General features: G+C 38.7%; 1 protein-coding gene and 1 pseudogene across 2 annotated transcripts; both read right to left on the bottom strand.

Moving 5' to 3' along the window:
- Positions 1 to 137: 137 nt before the first annotated feature.
- LOC128381653 (circularly permutated Ras protein 1-like) lies at positions 138 to 11,536 on the bottom strand. Of its 2 annotated transcripts, XM_053341697.1 has the most exons (21): positions 11,411 to 11,536; positions 11,037 to 11,142; positions 9,939 to 10,208; positions 8,198 to 8,428; positions 7,954 to 8,088; positions 7,751 to 7,825; positions 7,573 to 7,646; positions 7,116 to 7,301; positions 6,973 to 7,014; positions 6,715 to 6,804; positions 5,915 to 6,069; positions 5,738 to 5,819; positions 5,106 to 5,236; positions 4,852 to 4,936; positions 4,653 to 4,759; positions 4,446 to 4,558; positions 1,736 to 1,853; positions 1,037 to 1,177; positions 515 to 611; positions 400 to 426; positions 138 to 274 (listed from the first exon to the last, which is right to left on the bottom strand). In XM_053341697.1, the coding sequence occupies exons 2-21, from the start codon at positions 11,125 to 11,127 to the stop codon at positions 185 to 187; spliced, it is 2,340 nt and encodes a 779-aa protein (XP_053197672.1). In that variant the 5' UTR covers positions 11,128 to 11,142; positions 11,411 to 11,536; the 3' UTR covers positions 138 to 184. The 2 variants fall into 2 exon arrangements, with proteins under 2 accessions (XP_053197672.1, XP_053197673.1); XM_053341698.1 differs by lacking the exons at positions 9,939 to 10,208; positions 11,037 to 11,142; positions 11,411 to 11,536 and adding an exon at positions 8,869 to 9,659.
- Positions 11,537 to 12,077: 541 nt separating this feature from the next.
- Positions 12,078 to 21,420, bottom strand: LOC128381375 (protein kinase C and casein kinase substrate in neurons protein 2-like; annotated as a pseudogene).
- Between the last annotated feature and the right edge of the window lie 3,665 nt (positions 21,421 to 25,085).

The raw sequence follows: 25,085 nt of genomic DNA on the forward strand, positions 1-25,085 counted from the left end.
ATGTACACTGCATACTGCCTCTGCAGTTTTAATATGCTTAGACGTCTTGAAACATGTTTTTTTATGAAAGGCAAAATGTTTAACGCTAATATAATTTACATTGTGAACATTTTCAACAGAATTTATTCACCCAGATAGCAGTATGTATCATCCAGTGAGGTAAAAGGTGGCAGCTGACAGTGGGCTAGAGTTCATGTTTCTTCTTCAAAGAGATTGACTTCCTGTTGCTGTGCTTCATATTGTAGAGCAGCGCTGCACCGGCATCTGTTAGAGACTGGGGGGTGGAAAAATGAAGAAAAAATATCAGACAGGTGAAATGATGGGGACAAATTATAAAAAGGCTTCTAGTGCGCAGTTATATCATATGTAAGGTGAAGGACGTGGCATGACATTTATTACCTGTGAGTCTGAAACGACAGATTTTCTCTGGAAAAACAGAAGAAATAAGTGTTAAAGCAAGGTGATTCTAACCAATGTCAGGTACCTGAACCTGATTACAAGAAGAAAAACTCACCCGTGTGAAGTTATGTATGTTGTTGTTGTATATTGGCTCCATGGTTTTAACCCATTCTTGGTATGTCTGTTTGTCCTCTGCACTGCGGTTATGCTCTCTGTAAACAGAGGCAGGCACACTTTATAGAGTATCTGCCAAGCCTAAGAAATGCCCTACATCTAATAAACAGCATGCACTCTACCAATAATATCAAGGTTATTGTAAGGAACAGAAAAGAAAAAATGCTAGACAAACAAAATATATTAGCATTTTTATGACATTCTATTTCTATTGAGGAACATGTCCAGTTGATCTGATCTTCAATTCCCCTTTTTTTTAGCATATAGTTGAGTTTTACTCTCAGTTTCTGTCACCAGTGCAGTCATCTGATGTCATGTGGTTCTGTGTGTTGAATATGTACAGGAAGGTATCAGCCCTCATTTAAACCAATTTGTCAGACTGCAGCATAAGTTAGCTCTCAGTGTACAGGTTGCCCACACATAAATGTCAGTCAGAGTTCCCCCCATCTCTGCAGTTACCCACATTGCTCTCTCGATCAGCTCCCTCTGCAGCTCGCCTTCCTTCCTGGCGTCGAGGAAGCGGCCCCTGACAGCAAGAGCAGCGCTGGCCTGCGACGAGTTGAGCTGGATGATGGACAGAGACAGGGAGGACAGGGCCACCGAGCTGAAAAGGAGGGCCACACTTTTATCAGGAGAGTGCTTCTTAACATTTACAGCTTCAGCATTGCCATTATATTACTGTGCTATAAACACAGGGGCCACTTAGCAACCGCTCAGACAATGAATTGCATGACCTTCATTCAGTATATGAAACAGGCAGATTGGGTTGAGAGGTTCAGCTGCTGTGTGTGACTAAACGTTAGAAAGGAGGAGAAATGTGATTTACATGGTGCGATAATTTCTGCATGATGTGAAGGCTCCTGTATCTGAGCAACAGCCAGTCTCCTTGCATTTTCAAATATGCTTTGCCTAAAGGTTTACTGAAAATGGTGTAAAATAATACATCTAATCAGTCCTGAGGGTGAGAATGCCTCGTTGATGAGAGACGTAAGAGGATAATGACTTGTTTAAGCTTACAAGGAGGACACAAGGATGCAAATAGCTCAGCGCAACGGTGTGTGTGCTTGTGTCAAGTGTGTGTGTGTGTGTGTGTGTGTGTGTGTGTGTGTGTGTGTATGCGTGTGTGTGAGCTAATCTCTGATTATGGAAACAACATCATTACCTGTCATCAGTAACATCTCTTTCTATAGTGAACACTCTGAGCATAGTCAGTCCATTCCTCTGTCTGTAGCAGATCTGCAGCTGGATGGACACGCGGCTGCCAGAAGCTGGTGCTGGCACTAAAGAGAAACACAAATTTAACTTACAATAAAACAATTTAACTTTAGAGCAGAGGGGAATTGAATGGACGTACAACTAAAATAACACACTGGCCTGTATGAGTAGTCAGAGGTCATACAGGAAATACCACCATTGATTGATCTGATGCCCAACACTCACTCTGCTGCTAAGCGAGTGTTCAGTGATCCACAGTCAGGCACCCATATAAACATAGAAAGAGGTGTTGCTTGCTGTGATCATTCCTCCTGTTCATACTGTTCATACTGTTCATACTGCACTAATAATGCAAATTTCCCCACTGTAGGACTGATAGGGAGGAATATTTTATCTTATCTGTCCATTAGAAGATCAAGATTCATAATATAAGGAAACAACACCTCTGTATTAAATAGGATTTACTTTTTTTAAAAACATTTTTTAGCAACCATCTCTGGAATGAAATACAGGGAGTGGTTAATTCAAATGTTTATTTCTAAAACACATCTCTCGTAAGATCATGGAACACTTTGAGCATTAGCTGTTTGGAGCAGTCGTGTCAGGGAAGCGAGAAGTGTTGTGGAAGCAAAAATCAAAGGGAGAATTCTTTTGGCCATGAGTTTGTAAATGTTAACGGCCGCGTTATAGTCAGTTGGGATGTTTCTCTCAATGGACAACAGCAGAAGATCTGAGAGCCTTCCTTCTCCACATCTGTTTCAGTTTCAGTGACGAAGGATCGCTCAACTGATGCTGTTGTCCCTGGCAGCTTAGACTGCACACACCCAAAGATAACAGAACAATCTGAAGTGATGTGACTGAGCAAACTAGCGAGAAGTACTGTGTCAAAATCAACTGAATGGAATAATGTCAGCTATATATAGGGGTCCTATATTTTCCTAATGGTCAGCTTACATAAAGCATACATTATTTCTACATTAATGGTGAGTTTACTGTATTGAAAGGTCATCTTATAGAGCACAGTATCTCATGTTTTTCACTGGAGGAGAATTTCACAATGTTTTTTCTCTCATACATTGCACCATGTTTTGTTCATCAAAAGGGCGTTCATCATGGCATCATTTTTTTTTTTACATATGGGCTTACCCTGGAGGGCATTTAATCCCCTTTTTAAAGGCCACCCAATTCTGTACTTTAGTTTGTGAGACTTGGGGGAACCCTAATGGCACTTTTAGGGTCCATTTTTACCACTAGAAGAGCACCCCTACAGACTCTTCAATGCAACCTATTACAATGGCAACTCATAGGGCACTGCATTACATCTTGTGCAGGTACTTTAGAGGGCACTTTCACATTTTCTTCCACTGACAGAACACCAGTGAGGTGAGTCATTCCAAGTTGTCATATATAGAGGCATTTACCCATAACTCTGACTGAGCTATGAGTTTTTATCACAAAGGTCAAGACAGTATTATTTTCTTCCCTGGACTTCTTAATGCTTTCTGTCCCAAATGCCCGTACAGATATTAGAACAAAAGGGCATCTGTGTATTCTGGACCCTTGGCATGGAATGAGTTGCAGAAGGACTTAAACACATTTAAAACAATTAAAATGAACAAATTACTGACAGATTCCCTTGGATGTACATGTTTTTAGTTTACCTGGTTAGGAAACTGATTCCAAGAAAAAATTGAAACCTGAGTTTACTTATGGTTCTTTAAAAAAAAAAATCTTTTAAAATCTCATTTTGCATTTTCCATCTGTAACTGTGTGTTTTTATTTGTGCTGCTGCCTGTCTCAGCCAGGTCTGCCATGAAAAAGAGATTCTTAATCTCAATGGGACTCTCATGGTTAAATAATAATAATAAAAAAACACACCAAACAAACAAACAAAAACCAAAAAAACTAAGACAGCTATTACATAACTTTGGTATGTTTTCTTCTTTGTGTGGACAACTTAGAGGTCATTTTATGTTGCACTACTGTGAGGCCACACCTTCACTGTATTTCTTTGTCCTTGGGGGCACCTTGAGCTCACCAGTGCTTACACTGAAAGGACATTAAGAATGGCTATTATAATGGCTAGTATGAACAGGAGGAATGATTACAGCAAGCTAAGTTAATATGGGCTCCTGGCTATTATTTTGAGACAGACTTGAAAAACTGTGAATCATTTAAACTATTAAAATAAACGTATTGACAGTTCTAGTCAATAGTTCTAGTTCAGTTACAGTTCTTTGTTTACCCCAACAGTTTAACTATCAGCCTTTCTCAGATACATAACAGGCAGCATCCATCCAGAAACACATATTCTTGTCTTACCAGAGGTGACAAAATGTTGTTGCCCAGCAGCTTTTTACTAGGCCTATTTTCTTATTTTTACTCTGTCCAGTACTGTTAGTTATTGTTTTCATATTATAATGATTCTGGCTCCTTTCATAATGTTGTCTCTCTTGCTGTGAACTCAGATTAAGACTTTTCTTGGCTGGCAACAATAGAAATAACAATCTTGCATGTTCAGCAAGAACTGGCAGCACATATCACACCACCACCTGTGATATTCATGAGAAAGGCAGAACGGCAACTGGAACTAGGAAGGTAAATAAACAAACAGCGTCAGTCTGTCAGTGATGACGTGCCAGTTTTTTTTTTCTCACCTTCTGCATCATGATCATAGGCTCCAAACTGGAAGGTGATCTCTGTATTTGGGTCCACATTCCCCACCTCTCTGCTCACTTTGTGTCCTGCCTCCCTCTCTCCTTTAACACGCCTGGAGCAAAAGAGAACATCAGGAAACCAGTCCAGAAAGCATATAAAAATACTAGTAGGTACACATGTTAATAATAATATAGATATATTCTTACAGTGCTTTGGGCAACAGTAGTGTGACAGTACAGTGTGTAGCTATCGTCCTGTTCTCAATGATCTGTTCAAACTCCTGATGCAACATATTGGGGCTTGTTATTACCACCTAGGGGACAAGAGACAACATATATGGACAACATGAGAAATACAAGATTTGATATGTTACGTATATAATAAAAAATAATGGCACTCTCTTACTGTCCCTCCAGTGCGATCAGCAAGTCTTCCGAGCTCATCCAGTCTGCAGTCTGTTCCCTCTATAGACAGCACAGACACTGTCACACTAATGAAAGAAGGATATTTCAGTATAAGCTTCATCACAACACATCTGGACCAGTTTAGTCAAAAAAGGATACTCCCACCCTCATTAGTGCTAGTATTAGTCTTTGTACTATATGATATATTTCAACACAGTTCCCATTCTTGACATGGATTTGCAGATGTGTACCAACCCCTGATTAGCAGCATATTCCCCCAAGTCCTGGTAGAAGATGGTGGATGAGAGGAGGGTGCAAGCATCGTCATCCTCCACCTCTAGATTACCTAAATCTGTGTTCGCCTTCCCATCTGTACAGATAATCACCTTCAAAATCAGCAGGGATAGATTGGACTGTTTAGAGCGCAGCAAAATTAAAAACTAAAATATGATTTCTAAACAACCACACCGAGCATGTTTTTGCCTCTTTACTTCACACCTGTATTCTTCACATTACAGGGAACATTTATCCATCCAAAGTGTAGACTTATATGTGACTTTCATGAAAAAAAAACAGCTGACATGAAGTTTCATCTGTTTTAAATTTAAGCTGTTCTTAAATGAAGCGACATTAATACAAGCCTGGAATGCATGAAAATTACTTTAAAGCATCTATTCAAATGTGGTGACTGAAAATAAGCCAAAAGGCATTAAAAGCATTCTACCAGACAAAACCTCAATTTTAAATCAAATAAGTATAAGTGACCAACAATCTGCTTTCTTCTCAGCAAACAGATTTTTTTCCCCTTGTCACATGTTATATGCTGTGCATGAGATTTGACATATTACGTACACAAGGCGTGCAAATGGATGAAGAGTTAAACCTACCTTGGACCCTGGCTCTTTGGAGGCCACTGCAATGGCCAGGAGAGCAGCTGGACCCAGAGCAGTGGTCCCACGTTCAAATAATCTTAAAAAAAAATAATAATAATAATAATCTGTCATTTAATATAACATTACTATAATGTGATCAAAGACAAAAGTAATTGTTGTTTTTCCTATTACCCCATAACTTGTCTCTGTAAGAAGTCTTTGGTCTGTGACAGTGGAGGTGGACTGGGGAAATTGGCAGCAGCCGCTTTCAGATAGTCGCTGTCAGCCAGCTCTGCACCGCTCAGGAGATGTGAATGTGTGAAATTGTCGTATCCGTGCATTGTCACCTGGTAATATAAACATCAGGATGAAGAAAAGCTACAGTAATAACCTACATTTTATTTCTACATGATAAAGTTATGGTAACACTTTACAGGTCCTTTAATTTTATGTTAATTTCCTGAGTCATTTCCAGATGTGGTTTTTGGACATTTTACAGAGAGGGTGCTGCAAATTGGTAGAAATTATTATTATAATTATTTAAAAAACAAAACAAAATGGGGGCGGCGGGGAAGGTGGTTGGTTTGCTTGATAAGTGCCAATTCATTATGTCTGGGCATGTGTTTTTTATATCTGCAAAAAATCTGAATAAATTAAATAATAAATTACACTGTTACATACATTTTTTTTTTTTTTTTTTTTTTTTACAGAAAATACATTGTTTTCAGTTGTGTAGTTAGTATATCAGTTTCTTTCTTAAAACTCTATATTGAGGACATTTCCATATACAAAATCATGTAACACTGTCAAAAGAAATTTCCGGCAGAAAATTACTGAAACAACCTAATATGCTTATATGTACAGTAATTTGACATACAAAAACTATTCATTTCTTTAAAAAAAATGAAGTAAATTAACAGCTACATATTAACCCATATTAACCAAACTGCACCACCCTCTCTGTAAAATGTCCTAAACATTACATAATGTACCTGATGGTTAAAGGTGATGAGTCCCACTCGTATGTCAGGTTGTTGTTCACTTAGGCTCTGAAAGCACTGTAACACGGCTTCCTGGACAAACTGGTTGGAATACATTCATTTTTAAAAATAACCAACAACATCTTGATAGCATCTCTGGACAATTATTACTATTGTGATTCACCTTATTGTCCATATACATGCATGCAGAACATTTCCAGCAGTTTCCAGTGAATTTTACAATGTTGTGTCACTCGAGAAGGGACTCACCTGAAGACGAGACCTGTGGTAAACATTCGCACCATCTGACACCTTAAAACAAAAGAGACTGATCACAAGCTGTATTTGAAACAACACAAGCTGTATTTGTGAATGTCCACAGTCATAAACATCCAGCAATCACGTTCTTTTACCTGGCAGGTGAGACTCATGGATCCTGAGATGTCAATGCAGAAGAGCAGCATTCCGTCAGCAGTACCCAGGGGCTTTTCATCTGGATTGGGCATGAAGAGACCATCCTGGTAACCATTTGAGGGACTCTGTGGTATGCTGGGCAGACTGGTCAAGTCACAGGACTGACAGAAGTAACACACTTTAACCTGCAGTTAAGCATAAGTAGAGAACCTTATTTAAAATACTACAAACATCACCAACAGTGGACCCACTGAGACAAACACTTCTGTCTGAATCAATTAAACCAATCATACATTGTTTCATTAAGTCATAATCAATAATAATAATGCTTGAATGTCATGTTTCATATTCCCCAGTAATGATTGGAAGGTTATTATTCACGTTTTAAATCTATAATCCTTAATCATGTTACCACATATAGTATATATATTTTAGGTCAAATAAAAGATGAATTACCATGTTGTCGTAGGCAGAGTCAGGCACAGAGCCGCACTGGGAGCAGGAGGTGGGTTTACCTTGTATGGGCTGCACTGAAAGTCACACAAACACCATCATAAGCTATTAAGAATAAAAATCCAACTACAGTAGATGACCAATAGTCAATATTTTATGGTGATGATAAAAGTTTACTGACCTCTTTCATCTGAGACTAATTTTCCTAAACTGACAAGCACCACATTAGGATTACCTGGCAGAGGGCCTTTATCTGCTGATCACAAGTCGCACATGTTGTGTTACATTGGTGGGTAGGGTTTGTAAAATAATCACAATAGGTTGGATGAAATAATCTTCCCTTTAAGTCATTTGATAGCAGACACACATTATGTTCATCTTTACCAGTAGTTGATGTGGAAATTGGCGGGGTCATGGGTGATTTCTGAGAGGATGAGGAAGCCGAGTGGGACGAAGGTAACAGCACCACATACTCTGGTATTGACCTCATGAATGAAGGTCTTGATGGGAGAGGAGGTGCTGTAGATTGGGATGAGAGCAGAAGAAAGTGATATGATGTGCATAGTGCACTATGTTGTATTGAGTTATAACTGAGTGCAAAGCAGGACAATGTGTCCTCTTTGTTTACCTGTTGGGGCTGGCACGCTGCTAGTATCAGCTGGTAGGTTCACCTCACCTCCATTGCATTCTGGGATACTGTATGAGTAGTTTGGGTCCCAAGGATGGGCATTTAAATCTGGCTCAGCTTTAGGGAGATCATAGGTAAATATCTGGTTGTTGGTGTTGGTTGAAGGGAGTGGTTGACTGTAAGGAGGGGACTGGCTGTTTGCTGCAGGTCTCATGTGTGGCGGAAGAAGAGCTGTGTGAAATAGATAGAGGCAAAGTGTTAAAGGAATAATTCACCCCCAAATTTTAAATCGTCACTAATCTCTTGCATGATATTTGTATGCATATACATGTGCATATATCAACACCTGTAACTTTTTATACATTTCAAACTATAACCAAGGGCTTGTTCACCCAGTGATCTCTGTCAAAGGGTGCATCAACTACAACGTACATCAACGGATTAGTGTCATCAATACTAACCTTATTAAGCAGTGTCTACCACGAAGTAACTGAACCACAGTAACACAGATTTAGTTTCTTAAAATGCACTGTTTTCTCTATCAGTTACATTCAATCTGTCCTTGGCCTCATGTTACCTTACATCAAAACGATCCCATTGAGTTTCATGTGATGAGGTTTACAGATTTTAAAGTGGGGGAAAGGGATATTGGATGAGTACAGAATAGATACCTTGAGTTCAGTTATCAGGAGAGGAAAAGTTGGATCAGTGCTTCTGACCTCTGACCTCTCGTGGATTCCAATCATGCAGATGTAGATTCAATTTTCAGAGCTCTGCCTCTGTGATTTCTGCATCCACCCCAAATGAAATGCACCAAGCCCAGATCAGACAGATCGCTTTTTAGCAGCCTGGGGCAGCATTTTGTAATAATTTTCAATCAGAATGAAGCTTCCTGCTTGCTGCTTTTGCATTGCTGAACACCACATATTTTTCAGCTCCATGCACCTCGCCTCATATTTTTGCAGGAGCACCCTGAACGCCCCAAGTTTAAAAAACAGAGAAGAAATTCATTGTATTTTTCTCCATTATCCAAGCAGGTGTGTCAAGAAGGTCTTCAGTGGTGATGACAACAACAAATGGGGACAACAATCATTGATGACAAACCAGACCAGTCTAGGACAAACTAGTAGTGGCTGTTACTGGATAACTGGAGCTATATGACTTTACCAACTGTAGTTACCATCATCTGAACAGAAAACAGCAGGTTGTTTACTTCACAGCAAAATTGTGGTAGGGCAAAGGATGGGTGATTCGGTGGTTGCCTAGCAACAACTAAAGAAAGAAAGATGCAGCAAGGTGCTCTTTTTTCAAAATTGCAGGCTTCAACAAAAAAAGGCAGTACAGTGCGCCTCGAAGTTTTTCAACTTACAAAAAACGCTCAGTCTGATTGGGGGCAGTATCTTAACCAGGACAAAAAAAAATCCAGAACTATCTGCATGATTAGATACCACTAGCAGTAGTTACATGTTTATATGTCATATGTAATTTGACTGAAGAAACCCTTTAGAAACCCCAACAAAATAAAAAACATCCCTCTATTTTCTGCACACAGCATGCATGGACAACTAAAGACAACATCTCTAAAAGTTTTTACTAAATTTGTGTTTGCAAGCCCTGTTGAAGTTTGGGGTGAATTTATCCTTGAACATATCAATTACATATATTGTATCTGAGTTAATACTATAGCACAAAATCTGAACTCGCTCAAACTTTCATTCATGGTCACTCAGATTCACATTACCTGTTTTTTTTCGAGGAGGTGTTGTAGTTTGTGTCTGTTGAGGAGTCGTACTGGTGAAGGAAGCTGTCCCTGATTTACGGTGAAATTCAGCATTCTCATAGTAGGAAGTGGACTTCACAACTGTCCTCACTTCCTTACTCTTCTCCAACTGTTCAATGATTTTGGGGGGAGAAGGGGGAGATTTTGATGGTTTCACTTCTTCAGAGTTTGTTGTTGGTGGAGGAGGAGGAGGAAAGCGAGGGCGACATTTGTTAACAGGAGGTAGAAGTGCTAAAAGGAATGGAAATGAAAGATTACATACAAAGCTGCTAACTTGTAAACTATTTCTTGCAAGAGAAATATAAGCACAGACAACACAACTGGTGCAGTGTTGACCTTTGTGCTGTGAAGAAAATGAGGTAACAGATGGCTTTTACTGAAAGAAATATTTCCTCTAAGATAGAGGAGACATTGTGTGAGTCACTGATTGCATAACACTTAATGATGCTTAACCAGTCAGTCACTTGGACACTTTTAGAGTTATGTGTAATCTGCGATTGAAGTAGAGCTGCAACGATTAGCAGATTAGGAAATAAATCATCTATTTTGATGATTGAATTATTAGTATTTAGTTAGTATTGTTTAAAGCAAACATTCAGACAGTCACAGCTTATTAAATTAACTTTTACTATTTCCAGCATTTTATAGACCAAATTAATTGGTTGGTGAGAAAATGATAATGAAAATAATTGTTGCAGCTGTAGTTCAAAGCAATTTCTCTTTTGTGTTATTTTCTTTGATTCGCTTTCTTTCCTTTAACATGTGTTCATTTAGTGACTTAATTTCCCAGAGATTCTTTGGAAATCTGTGAGCAGCAGGTGATACACAGTGTCAGTGACAGCCGAGTGAATGCTTTGTGCTTCTATAAAAGATTTCTTCAAACTGGTGAGTTGCAACACTCCAATTTGATGCTTCTGGCTTCCTGATGTTTAAGTTTTTCTAGTGTCAGATTCCACAGGGGCTGCACAGACAATTCATTAGCAAAGTGTCTTTTTAAATGAGTTTCAGTATAAGTTTGTGTTTCATGTCCTGCTTAGACATGTTTGAGAGAAGTCACACCTGAGCGTTTAAAGGCATTGGCATTGGGTCGTTGGCCGCTCTTCTGACTCAGCGTTGGCAGCACGTAAACAAACCCACAAGCAAATTCCATTGTGATTCTACCTGCCTGCGAGAGAAAGGACAATATTTAACAGAGTGAGAGGTTTTAACAGAGTTTTCAACACACTTCTTCAACACACAACACATAATTACAGCCCAGTCCAAACTAACCAAAGTAATTGCAGTTTCAGTATGTGGACATTCAGTTTGTAAGATGTTGACATACCTGAAAAATGCTCTAATTATAGAAAAGATCCAGACATTACAGCCAACACCGCTCCTCAATATAAAATGGACACATTTTTAAAAAATAAGCAAAGTTGGGACGTACTTACGCACACAGATCCCTTTGAATTCTGACGATACTGTAAAACCCTCCCATGTCACAGATTGTCACTCATTATTTGTGAGTCAGACATCTTGTCCAACAGGTTTCTTTGCTTGTTGCAGTTAAGTGTGTGTGTGTGTGTGTGTGTGTGTGTGTGTGTGCGTGTGTGTGTTTGTGGGCAATCCTTAAAGTTGACTGGTTGGTCACAGATTTGTTGCATAACGCGTTACTCGGGTTAATCATTTGGTATATGTAAGTAAAAAGGGTTGTATGAAGGACAGCTCATTTGAGGGAATAAAGAAAGGTAAAGATATTCATTTAGCTAGCTCATGACTTTCAAAATGTCATAATAATTAACTATCTTGTAACATCCTTTGATGTATTTTGCTATTGAAATATATGTTATTAAAATATATGTTAATATGTTTCCACACATATGTGTGTATGCATGGGAAAAAACACAGTATGTATATAGAAATATGTATATAGAAGTAGAAAACGTAACAGCATTTTTTAACATAAACTTTTAAAAAGAAAACATTATTTCTTTTTTGTTCTTGTTGTTTTTGTTCATTGTTTTTCAGTATTTCTGCACATTTCCACATGCTGTATGTTTGTGATTATTGTGGTTTGTCTAAAAATGTGAAAACTGAAGAAAAAGTCAACAAAATCAATTAGAGGCAAAACAATCATACTTTTATTATTTGAAAATCCACTCTCTCAGGCAGAATAACCTCTGTGTGCTTCTACATGATGCTTATTAAGTAAACATTAACCTTGTGGATATGCACACATTATTGTAAACCTGTGCCTGGACAAACTTAAACTTGGACAGATGACAGTAAATAAATATCCTCTCTTGTTCTCTTCTGTTTCGTCTTGACGTGCACACATGCATGCAAACACACACATACATACTCACACATACAGCTCTTGCACAAATAGTACACTCTCATCTTTGATAAATTAATTCATATTGCAGATGTACTCAAACCAGGAGGTTAGAATATTAACAAAAATGATTGAGGACAAATTATATTTTACAGGAACTCAGAATAAGTGTGACAACATCTTAGACGTTAAATGATAAATGTTATTTTTTGAAGATTTAAAAAGTAACTCTAGAGGTTTAGAACATAATATTTTGGACACTGTGATGTCACTCGACAACTTCAACATAGTTAGCGGGGTAGAAACCCTCCTTCCCACTGCTCAGGACTCCTCGGCACCAACCCTGGTCATCCTCCTCCTCGACCTTCAGGAACACTTCACCTGGGATCAAAAAGAAAAAAAGTCATAATTATAGAAAATTAAAATGTGTTAAAACCTCGCATCTTGCTTCAGTGATTCAAAACTGAAATAAAAAGTAAGTTACACCGTGAAAAATTGCCTTAAAGGGAAATTCTTTTTCTTTTTCAAACTGGACCCTTTTTCCCATAATTTGGGGTCCAGAGCACTTCAGCCAGAAGCGATGGAACAGGCTGCATGTAATCTATGAGGGCAATTGCACCCATCAAAGTACGTCCACTAAAAGTACTTGTTTTTGCCACTGACAGACTCAGAAAGTAAACAGGAATTAACTGCATAGGAATCTATATCCAGGGCAACTTGCAGCTTAACTGAATCACTCACATATTCATCTGGTGTGGTTAGTTTACATGTATTAGGCTGACTTTCACCATATTTGGATTTGACTAAAAAAAAAAACTAAGTGCAGAGACAGATTATCACATGCACTATTATGAGGACAGTTTTGAGTCATTTCACTTTGACTGGCCAACTGTATTTATTTAAGCTGGAGATTACAAAGAGGAAATAAAACAAATGGAAAATGAATAATGTGGGCAGTAGGCAAGAGGACTGCCAGGAAAGACAACATAGAATAAGCAATTTTTTCCCCCTAGGATGGCAAAGTCATGACTCGCCCTACTCTGCCTCTGATTGGCTTACCCTGATATTCTTACCCTGACCCTAACCAATCTTATTCCTTATACCTAAACCTAACCAGCCCAACCAACAAAGGCAATCAGAGATAGAGTAGGGCAGGTCATGACTTCACCATCCCAGGGAGAAAAAAAAGACATGCAATAACGGTTACGTAATAGAAACTGCTGGTATTCCTGCAGTCAGTGCTCTCCTCTCCTGCAGAGTAAAGAGGAAAACTTTTTTCTGCAGTTGGATCTTTTGTTGCCAGACTTGGAAAATCTAGAAGTGTTCATGGATGAGAGTAATCCCAGCTGTGTAAGTACTACACGTTTACAGCGTTTATCAACATTGTCGTCCTGGAGACTGTTTCACCCCCACAGAATCAGCTGGATGAGGAGAGCGAGGCTGGCTGTACTAAATGTTCAGCAGTCACAGTCAGAAAGATGTGATTTCAACACGTAACTGTGTGAGGAATTACAGTATGTAAATCTCTATCATCCAACAGTAATCCCTGAAAACTGCAAAGTGTGGATCTGGTAACTTTATCCTTGCGATTTGGAAACTTGCATGAACCATTTGATTTCATTTAGTAAGTTACCACAGCTGAGAGGTAAACAAACGGCTGTGCATACTGCTTGCCCACTAACCAAACCACCCACATATTCATCCACACAGCTGGTCTGTTAAATATATGAGGCTGACTTTCATCGCAGTTGGAGGAGGAAACTAAAAAGTTAGCCATAATGCTACTACAGGTGGCTACTTCTTTTACTGTCAAACACTTATAATAACAATGTGAGCCTGTCAGGTGTGAAACCAAGCACACACAGCGGATGTACTTTGATGGGTGAAATTGCCCCACAAGGACTACATTGCAGCCCATTCCATGCCTGGCAGCTGAAGTGCTCTTGTTTAATACTGGACCAGTATCAAATATTTGGTCTCTATTAGTCACTTAGACCAACAATGATGATCCAAGTTTTAAAAAATTGCTGGAATTACCCTTTAAAATTCTTTTCCTCTTAAGGCTTCTAGAAGCTGGCATTTGTGGAATATAACTGCATACATTACTGAAGCACTACCATTCTGAGGTACTTGTACTTTACTGGTACTGTGTACTTCTATTCCACTGTACTGTTTTTCATTCCACTACATTGAAGCCAGCTTTAGTAACTAATTACTTTGCAGATTTCGATTATTAATACAAAATATAATCAATTAATAAATGATGAAGTATTATTTTAGGTTATGGTACCTGGCAGTATGAAAAGTACACAAAGTTAGCCTCACTTTTATTAGTTGCAACAGTAGTGATGCTTAAACAATCATTATAATTATGTAATAATAATAATGATAATATAAAATCTATAATTCTGAAATGCACCTTTCTGCATAATTAGTACTTATACTTTTGGTACTTTAAATATATTTAGTTGCGAATAGTTTAACTTGTAGCAGTACTTCTAAACACTGAATTTGCTACTTTTACTTATGCTGAAAGTGATGCAATGCCTGTGCAGTCTTTCATCTTCTTTACATTTTTGTTTGAGTTTGGATCTCCATAGTTATCGCTTTGTAGGATATTAAAAAAACAGATCAGAGGGAAAAATAGTGGCCTTAAGTGATTAATGGTTTCATGGGCATCCAGTTGCTCAGTTTTTGGGTTTTCTGGCACCAAAAATACTTATGAGATGGCCATGAGAGGTAAACCAAACTCCAAATGCTACCTCTCTGTTTGTATAAAATCTGTTTAGGTTCCAATGCTCCTTCATAAAGAATGATAATAGAAGAATAATTACTCTTTGACTGAAAAATATCACAACTACTACTACCAATAATAAAAATATAATTGTTGTATTTCTGTGTATAAATCTTGCCTTCTGTAGCTTTAACATTAACAATAACACTTCTGTCCAATACACTCCAGTATATTCAAGTGTCATTACGTCACACTTTATGTGTCACCTCCTCTAAAGGACAGCTCATCACCCTCCTCTCCCACGTAGTCGTACAGAGCTCGCACCTTCACTCCCCCGATCATCACACTAACAGGAGAAGAAGACATTCAATCATAAATCTGTGGTAATCTCTGAGTTATTTTTTAATACGCTTTTTATATGCAAAGCACTATGGTGGATAACTTACGGTTGGCCTTCTTTCCCTTTCTGGTCTCTCTTCTTTCTTTTTAGCTTTTTCACTGGTGGGACCCATTCCTGATGGAAGAGATAAAAGTTTAGATCTCAAACACTATCTATATATGAACAATATTTTCAAGCACTGACAACAGTTTGGTCCAGGTGGACAGCTATAAAAATGCACTGCAATATCTAGCAATGCATTATTTTGAGGCTGAGGGCAAATCTATATACCACAGATCTATAATTGTTACTATCTGGTTAAAACTCATATCTAAATGATTGACAACTTGTAAAAAAAACTTAATTTATTTGTATTAAGAAGTAAAAAAAGTTGTGTTCAAGTCCACATTTCTAACTGTATATGCATGCATTGGACTCATTACTTTGTAGGCTTGACCCTTGACCTTTGCAGTGTGTCATTCATCTCTCTATTTTATATTGAGTGTTGAGACAGGAACTCATCACTATAATTTATACATGTTTACTGGATGAACCTCACTAAAACTATGGCTCCTATGTAACTTTTTATTCTTAAAGTCATTTTTTACATATATAATATGCTTCCAGACCAGAGCCTTGTTCTTTACATGTGGCTCAACTAATACAGGCTAACATGCTCCTCAGGCTAAAGTAATCCTGTTAGTTCTCATGCAGCTAATTTGATTATTTGAAGGCAGTTTTAGTTTTATTGATTTGTTGATCCTGGACAAAGTCATATTGAACAACAAAAGCAAAATGAGAAGGAAGATGAAACCATGATCAACATTCATATGATTGGCTGAGTGTTGATCATGTGATTGCTGTTAAATGTTGCATGTTAAAGGAACCCTCCTAGCATGCATTGGAGCAATAGATTAATGGACATAAGTCCTACATTGTTAAAGCTGCGTTCTACATTGAGCTCCATAATGTTTCTTCTGTTTCCACACTTTCATCACAGTTAAATTACTAGATGTTAGCAGTGACTGTAGTCTGACTATCAGTGATGCTGCTATGAAAATACAACCTTATGACATGAAACAAAGTGGGTTATTCATTTCATAAATTCAGTGTTTCAAATGTCAAATGAAATGATGTTCATCTTAGCTCTACTGTCTTCTGAAAGGCTTTTAGGTACATTTATGTCTTTATGTTCAGAGTATCCCACACTAAATTTGTTTGTGTATATTTTATTATGTATGAGTAACAGTAACCCTTCATTACAAAAAATGTGATAAATCATGATCATTATGATTTATCAATAATCGCCACTTATCTAAAACCAAAATTATCTCACTAGCATTAGCACTATAAGTGTAAGAAAGTGAGACATTTGTATCTGAAAATTACTTCATGTTTGGGATTCACCCAGCTAACTGCACTTCAGCAGTTTTTGTGTTCAAAGACCTGTTGCTATGACAACAGTTCCAGATGAATTTTAATACTGCATTGAAAAAAAATCCAGATTCATGTCAAATCATCAACATACGCTGGATAACTTGGTTATTCATGTATGAACATGTAAGAATGGGGCCCACATCATGTATAGGGTTTGATACTAAACTAAACACTGACTGAGCTATGTCACATATTTTCCCTGGTTGAATAAAGGTGAAATGAAGTAACAAAAAATGTACCTCAATCTTTGGCCAGTTAGTAGGCATCCCGGGGCCACGGTTGTTCTTCCACCATTTGAGATCTTCCTGCTCATCGATGGACATCAGAGTGTGGTGGAGTTCACTGTACACTGCCTTCACACTGACACCGGGACACAGAGTTTATAATGACACAAAAGGCACTTAGAAACACTTTATATGGTATTAACCCAGTCATCCATACACACTGTGCGCACACTGGCTTGCACATCCTGGCATCTCACCTCTCATTGTTGGTGATGTCAAGATGTCTGTGGATGGAGAGGAAGGCCTGCTTCAGAAAGCTGATCCTCTTCCTCTCCTCCTCTTGTGACTGTTCAAAAATGGCTTCCATTTCCTCCATGTAGCGAGGTGTGTAGGAAGTTACATCCTCCAGCATTTTCTCATAGCGGTCTCGAGCCTGTAGGCAGACAAAAAAAAAAAGTTTTAATGATGAAAAGTTGCAGCACGCTCCCATCAGGAAGAACCACCGCTGTGTTTCTTTAATGGAGGAGGATCTTAAATGAATAAATCATCTGGTACTCTTCACTGTTCCCATGCTGGGCTGCATAAACATTGAGCAGTGTAACAATAACACATCTCCCTACATGGAAAATGCTTTGAAAAGAAATCTAAGGCTGTTTAGAGTCGATCATTCCTCAAAAAGATAAATATCACCACATGTATCAAGCCAGCAAACTTCTTTGGAATACAAAATGTCTAACTCCACATGTTGTGAGTCAGGAAATGTGAATTTAAATACCTTATTCAGCATGCATGAGAATGAAGTGATGCAGTGTGTTAACATCTCTCCTCACCTTTTCTTTCTCCTCTGTGGCCTTCTCTCTTGCATCTGTAATCTTCTGCTTTTTCTCTGGACTCATCTCAGAGTTATCGTTTGCTTGCTTCTCTTTGTCGATGGCTGTTTGTTCCCTCTGACAGGATTTGTGATACGCAACTCGGATCTTCTCCAGCTGTTTAATACATATTCAAGCACAGATGTTATCAGATATTATCAACTTGAATCATATATGTGTCAAATACATGTTGATTATACATATGTTCTAGATAAATTAGATTTAAAGTTAAGTTTTCAGGGGCTTTAAATGGCATTGTGGACTTTCTTTTAGGCAACTGTTCTTCATATTGAACTGTTTTAAGCATTTTGTCATTCTTTATTCATTCTTTCTGATTAAATGTTTTCCAATATTGATTGCTAACATGTTGCTAACACATTTTGTTCAATTTTCTTCATGACTACTTTTAGCATCTTACATTTGTTTTATAGATTAGATAGAAAAATACGTAGGACATGAATAACTAAATAAATTGCCCAAAATATTGAGGTATTCCATTAAAGCATAGTGTAACAACTAACATTGCTAAGCTATAAAGTTCATTCATGACCTTGGACCTTAGTTTGACAAAAAAATCTTCCGAAATTTTAACTCAAAGACCCCTTACTAGCCTCAATCCATCCACTTATGGAGACCTTGATATGCGGTTGAAAGGTAAGAAAAAGATCTTGAGATAAGATTTTTTTGTCAAGCTACAATTGCTGTTTACAACTAACATTACAAGCACACACACAGATCAATTTAAATGACATATGTGTTGTGGACCTTCATCAGCTTTTTCGACCAGGGTTTCTGCGCACGTGAAAAATTTGTGTTGTTGTCGTGGCTCTCTTTGAACCCGCAGAAGAGTTTTTTCGGAAAGGTCTCCTTCTGCCAGGTCTTCACCCGGTCACCTTCCTCTGCGACAAGGGACTGGGAGATTGAGGAGTGGAGGGCCGACAGACGCTCGGTGGAGGTAAAGAAGCACTGCCAAGCCATCATGAGGGAGCCATAAAGTGGCCCTGGGAAAGGAGAAAAAAAGACAGACGGAGGAATGAAATAACTCTGGACGAAGAGGTGAGTCATAGAACCAATAAAGAAATAATGACCTCCATTTGTCCACTGGAAAATTTCAAACAAGCACAGATGAACCCATTTAATACGAATCAAGAGGTATTTTTAACTTGATGAGAGCTGAGATGATCAAAAAGGCCTGGGAATGCATGTTCTATGTTTTTACATCACCATGGCTCCCCATCACGCTGACTCAAATACTTACGAGACTCCACTATAGACTTCCATTTGCTGCTCCACTGGTTGAGCTGCTGGGCGTACTGCTTTTCCACCTTGGCCCTCTCAGTGAAACAGGCCAAAATATCGTTGCAGGCCTGGTATGACTGATCAGTCCGGTGCACGGTGTGTGCATAATTCCTCGGCTGGGAGGAGAGAAGATGATGATGATATGTAAGTATAATAGGCCTGCAGCGCTCCAGCACACAAGGATGAGTTGCACATTTACAAACACACACACACACACACACACACACACACACACACACACACACACACACACACACACACACACACACACACACACACACACACACTTTTGGATTAAGTGGCTATTTGTGGGGTGATAGTTTCTTAAATTTCATCATAAAAATAATCCTCACCATCCAGAAGCTCTGTTTCACGACATCCTCAGGCGGCTCTTTGGGAAGGCTCGCCATTATTGAGAACGTGTCTATTTTAGAAAGATAGAAAAAACAAGATAGCTGTTGATGTTATATAAGATAGCTAGACTGGTTCACATGCATAACAATCAAGGAAAGGCTGTTTTACTGACAGATGACAGGTGACACTGATTATCATGCAACAGGTTGGACCTCCACACTGTAATGTGCAGATACTGTGGGCTGACTTACTCATAAGCAGAACCGTTCCCCCATGTACTGTACTGTATGGCAAGCAAGTCTGATAGGAAACAACTGGCGACTGAAATCTAGAAGTGTGTGTTGCTTTGCTTATTGCCAACAACTTCGACAAGCTGTTATTTACACTGTACAGTGCTTGGATACATCCGAGCCCCCCCTGCGTGAGTAAGGGGAGTGTCGTTCCAGTGGCAGACTGGAATTCACAGGGGTGGGATCTGCCAGCAGGATTAGAACAGCTGCTCTGGCATTCTTCCTGTTGCCTTCCCAAAATAAACAGCAGGGAAAGGTCATCTTTCCCTTTGCTCCAACTAATACAAGGCCTATTAGAACCAACTGTCTCCCACTCTCTCTCTCCTCCTGCCATTTGATTCAGAGATCATGACTGCAAAAGCGCAACAGGAGCAGAGTTCTTATCTGGCAAACAAACAAGGCTTCACTATTAAAAAGGAATGAACTGTCCAGATAGAAATATTCTGCAACTGCATGTAAAGCGAAGCGAATGTGGCAGATACAATCAAGGGAAAAAGCAGATTGAACAAAAGGAGTGAGATGCATGCACAAACACGCAAAGGACGCAGTCACATTCAAGCCTATTTCTGTCTGGGTAGCACGTTGACACATTGTTGGCTGAGTAATATGAAAATGACTAACCACACCTCATCACAAGACTGAGCATGACGAAGAGTCAGGCTCATTTACGATGTTCTTCCCCTCCGCTAGCACGTCTTCATCGTCATATTATGTTTATTTGTCATTTTTCTCACTTGTTATTGAACTCCTGCAAATGGAAACAGTGTAGAAAGCCCCTGAAGACTAATGTTTTTGAAATAATCCTGATTCTGTTCTTGTCAGTGCAGAGGCATGGGAGAGAAGGGATGGTGAACAGGTTTGAAGAAACAGGACTCAACAGTTCACTTTACCACAAAGAAGCATTCATAAGAAAGTATTTTAATGCTACATAACTCCATCCCCACAAGCCAAAAAAGCAAAAATGGCAGCAGAGCAGTCATGCCTGGGAGAAACCAGCACTTACATTTCTCTCTCTGAATCACCAGTGATTACTCAAGTGACCTGTTACTGTAGTTCAAGGGCTGCTGAGGGGTTCTCTCAATTTCTCTGTCCGTCTCCCCCTCTCCCAGTGTGCCTTACCTCCTCTAACACATGCTTCTCTCCCTCTCTCCTCTCTCGCTGACCTAATTTTCCCTTGGCACTTAAAGTTACACACACACGTTGTTGATCTGAAAATGGGCGTGAGTCACAGAGACAATGTAAGCAAGCAGGGGTGGGAAAAAAGTTGAACAAATCAGAGCATTTGCATGGTAATCACTCTGCAACTAATTGGCTTCAGGCTTCAGGGCAAACAAACAAGGAGGACGAAACTTACCTTTCTTGCTCTCCTCCCCTATCAGCTGTAATATTTTAGTTCACAGTCATCCCAGGGTGAACTCTTCTTCCTCTTTCTCTTCTCTTCCCCTTACTTTAACTCCATCTCTTGCTTATTTAACCCACTGGCTTCCTCCCTATCAGGCAGTTTAGCTCCTCTGCCCCTCTTTGACTATCACCCTCTCACTTTCGCTCTAGTCCGCTATTAGAAAAAACAGCTGGAAGAATCCCCCTCCTTCTCTCTCCCTGCCCGTCCCTCCCTCTGTCTTTCTCAATATGGTGCTAATGAGATGCCAAACCTTCATTTTGACCGTTTGCTTGTCACAGAATCATGTCAGTGTGGCACAGAGTCATGTGAGCTTATTAGTGAGTGTGTGTGACAGCAGGGAGGAGAGGGGTGGGGGGTGTCCCATGAACTGCCTCATTATTAGCCCCATGCTCCTATGTAACCTGCCTTTCTCTCTGGTCAGGCCTAGAAAGAGAGCATGTCAAAGAGAAGGGGGGCAGTATGCAACATGTCCACTCACACACTGTTTACGTATTCTGGTCTGTACTTTTCTGGATATTAGCCAGAAGTTAAAGGAGAGCACCAGTGTCATCCAGAGTTGATGCCTTAATGTGGTAAAAATCTTTTTTGCAATACATGCTGTATGTAATTTGACATTTTACATATCTGCTATTATTTGTTTATTACAGTGCCAAACTTACCGTGAATTTAACAGCTGCCCATAAATGTACCACTTTTGTACATTTGGGGTAACTCATTCCCACCAGACTAGCTTCAGTACCAACATGGATACTGGGTCTTTTATGTTATGTTGGAAAAATTAAACTGGCTACCACCACAATTTTTAATGGTGACATTATGGCTTATGTGAAACAAGCAAACAAAATTGCAAGCTTATAATTCTACTTATGAACGTGTAAATCATTTTGAAATGAGTTTTCAAGTAGTTTTTATTGAGAATAACACAATTATAGTATGACGTATAGTAATCTCCAGGACTCATGAATATTTACAATGGAAATAATTCTTGTGGCGTCAGCCTTTACAGTTTGTAGTTATGTGTTTATTACAGTGATGTCTTCCATCACACAGTGCCAAAAACTGAACTAAACTAAACTGAATGTCACATTGTTTTGAGCATTTAAATATCTCCCGGCAGAGATTTTAATTTCTTCCACTGTTTTTTTCACATATCACGAGTAGTATCTGGTAATGCAAATGGCTTGCTTAGGTTTTCAGACTTTGGCCTCCACTTCAGTACATGAGAGGTAAATGGAATTGCATTTGTGGTGCTCACAGTGCTGGAAAATTACATTTTAAAATTTCAAGAGTGACCTTGGCTTCCAGAATTAGTGCCCCTGTTTGTGTTGCATATTCCACAGACCCCACTGTGAACATCTTCCACTAAAAATACAGATGACAAGTTAATGGAGAACCCTGATTGAATGAATAAAGAAACAGATGCCTCCATACAGGACAGGAGGGGGTCACTGAATGGTTTCATGAGCAAGAAACCATTTAAATCACCTCAATTGAACACCTATGGGTGATTTTGGACAAAAATGTTGAACAGTGTCGAACTCTATACCACATCAAAATGCCAAATGAAGGAATATCTTTTGGAAGAATTGTCTTCATCCCCAGTTCAGAGACTAGGAATATCTATCTTGAGTCTGTTTTAGCAGCTTGTGGTGGCCATTCACCAGTTTCTCCTTCAATTAGTCATCCAATTATAGTTTCTACCAATGGAACAAAAATCACAAGAAGTAAACATAAATTAGAGAAGCTTTGACAAGGTACAGTGTAGTGAAAAGTACTTTTATCTATAGAAGACAAATGTCTGCTAGTGGCTTCATCTACATGGGAAAAAACAAGACTTGACATCTGGAGTTCTTTCTAACTACAAGCAGATCTCAGCTAGAGAAATACAAGTGGGCAACATGGAGCAAACTTTAAAAGCTACCATTATTATATTTACAATTTTCTACCGTGAACCTTAAAGCGACCACCATGCTAGCAAACAATCTCATTCATCTACTTCCAAGTTTTTTTCATTGTTTTTCGTGCCTCACAGGCGTCTTGGGTTTGCTGCATGAATGCAGCCACTGCTTGCTTTGAATTAAGACATCTCATCTTCTCCCTCCCAGTGAGCTCTACTCTTTTGTCCTATTAGCTCACCGAGCCTGATGGGAAAATAATCCTGGACCTGAAAACAATGTTGTGTTCAACCACCGCGGGGCTGAGTCGAGCTGCTGCCAAATGGCTCAATTCAAACACAGCACTTTAAATTGGATCATTATGTGAATCTGTCAGAGGAGGGAATCCAAGAAGAAATGACAATCAAGACAGGGCCATAGTTTATTTTAGCATTTATTTCAACACCTTAGTTGTACCTCTATCATATTGTTTATCAGTATATACTGTATTTTATTTAAAACAAAACTTTATATATATATATATATTTATATATATATTTATATATATACCTTTTATCTCTGCATACTTATGCTCATACTGTATGTAGTCATGTTCATTATGCATTTCACTAGACCTAAAATACTTTTAAAACCATAGTATGTAATGCTTTCTACACTACCGCTCTGTCCTTTCACTTCTCAGGATAGCATCCATCTTGAGATATCATTGAGACAACTCAGCATGAAAATACAGAGTCATAATTTTATACTCACAAAGAGAGAATATGCATTAACTAACGTGTGTCAGCTTCACTGGGGTCACCATAGGGCGAGCAGTATAGAAAGCATGTACAGTAAATTGGAAATGAAACATAAACAAACAAAGCTTTAAAGAATTTGTCCACACTATTTGGAAGACGGAGATTCTTATAAATGTTTACATACTTAATATTATCTTTATTATACTTTATGTTATCGTTGTTGTCATCATCATTACATATAGATCTATAAATGATGGGTTTTTGCCTTACAGTAGAATTCACTGCAGGGAATGGCAAACTGGCATGTTAAAAAAATCCAGGGCACTCACGTTCACCTCTATGTAACATATACAGTATTTACTTTAAGTTAATCACTCTGAAAATACCTTTTGGACAGAGTTTTTCCTTTCAAGGGTTAATGTGTAGAACAGGGAAACATTAGGATTGTCAATTGATGAGAAAAAAATGTTTTCTGACCATTATAAATACGTTTTTTGGAAAAGGCATTACAAAGAGAAGGGTGTAGGTCAGGGAAAGCATTTGGCCACCAAGGCAGGCTGACGAACACACACGCACAAAATCAGACACACAGACTCACAGAGGCTGAAGGTTGAGGGAATCAGGCAAACAGAGAAGCAGTAAAAAGCCCTTTTTGATCACTGCACCTGCTGTGTGAGAGAGAGCGGTCAACATTATGGCATCAAAGAGGATGAATCCATCCCCTGACCTGTGCTATGGCCACGAATGAACACCGTTTAGTCTGAGAAAAATGATTTGCAGTTAGAAATGAAATGCAAACCCTTCTCTGTTCCTCTCCAAAATGTCCTCTGCTTTCTATATAATAATCAGGAAAATAATAAAAGGTCATTTCACAACAATATTTTCTCAATATTTGTATATCCTCATTATGCACAACTTTAATTCAACGATTATAAATACCCTGACCAGTTTGAAATGAATGATTGCGATCAGCACTTAGTACAAAACAAATGGTTCTACTAATAGTGAATCTGGTTTAACATGTAAGATATATTTAGTGCTCGCCAAGTACATACATACAAAGCTTATTGGGGCATCCTTTGGGGGAATATGGCAAATATATAAAAAGAATACTATTGTTCTCTATCATTTTCTTCTATCATCATTTACAAATAAAATCTTTTCTCTC

This window comes from Scomber japonicus, chromosome 20 (assembly GCF_027409825.1).
Source record: "Scomber japonicus isolate fScoJap1 chromosome 20, fScoJap1.pri, whole genome shotgun sequence".
In the NCBI taxonomy this organism is placed as follows: Eukaryota; Metazoa; Chordata; class Actinopteri; order Scombriformes; family Scombridae; genus Scomber; species Scomber japonicus.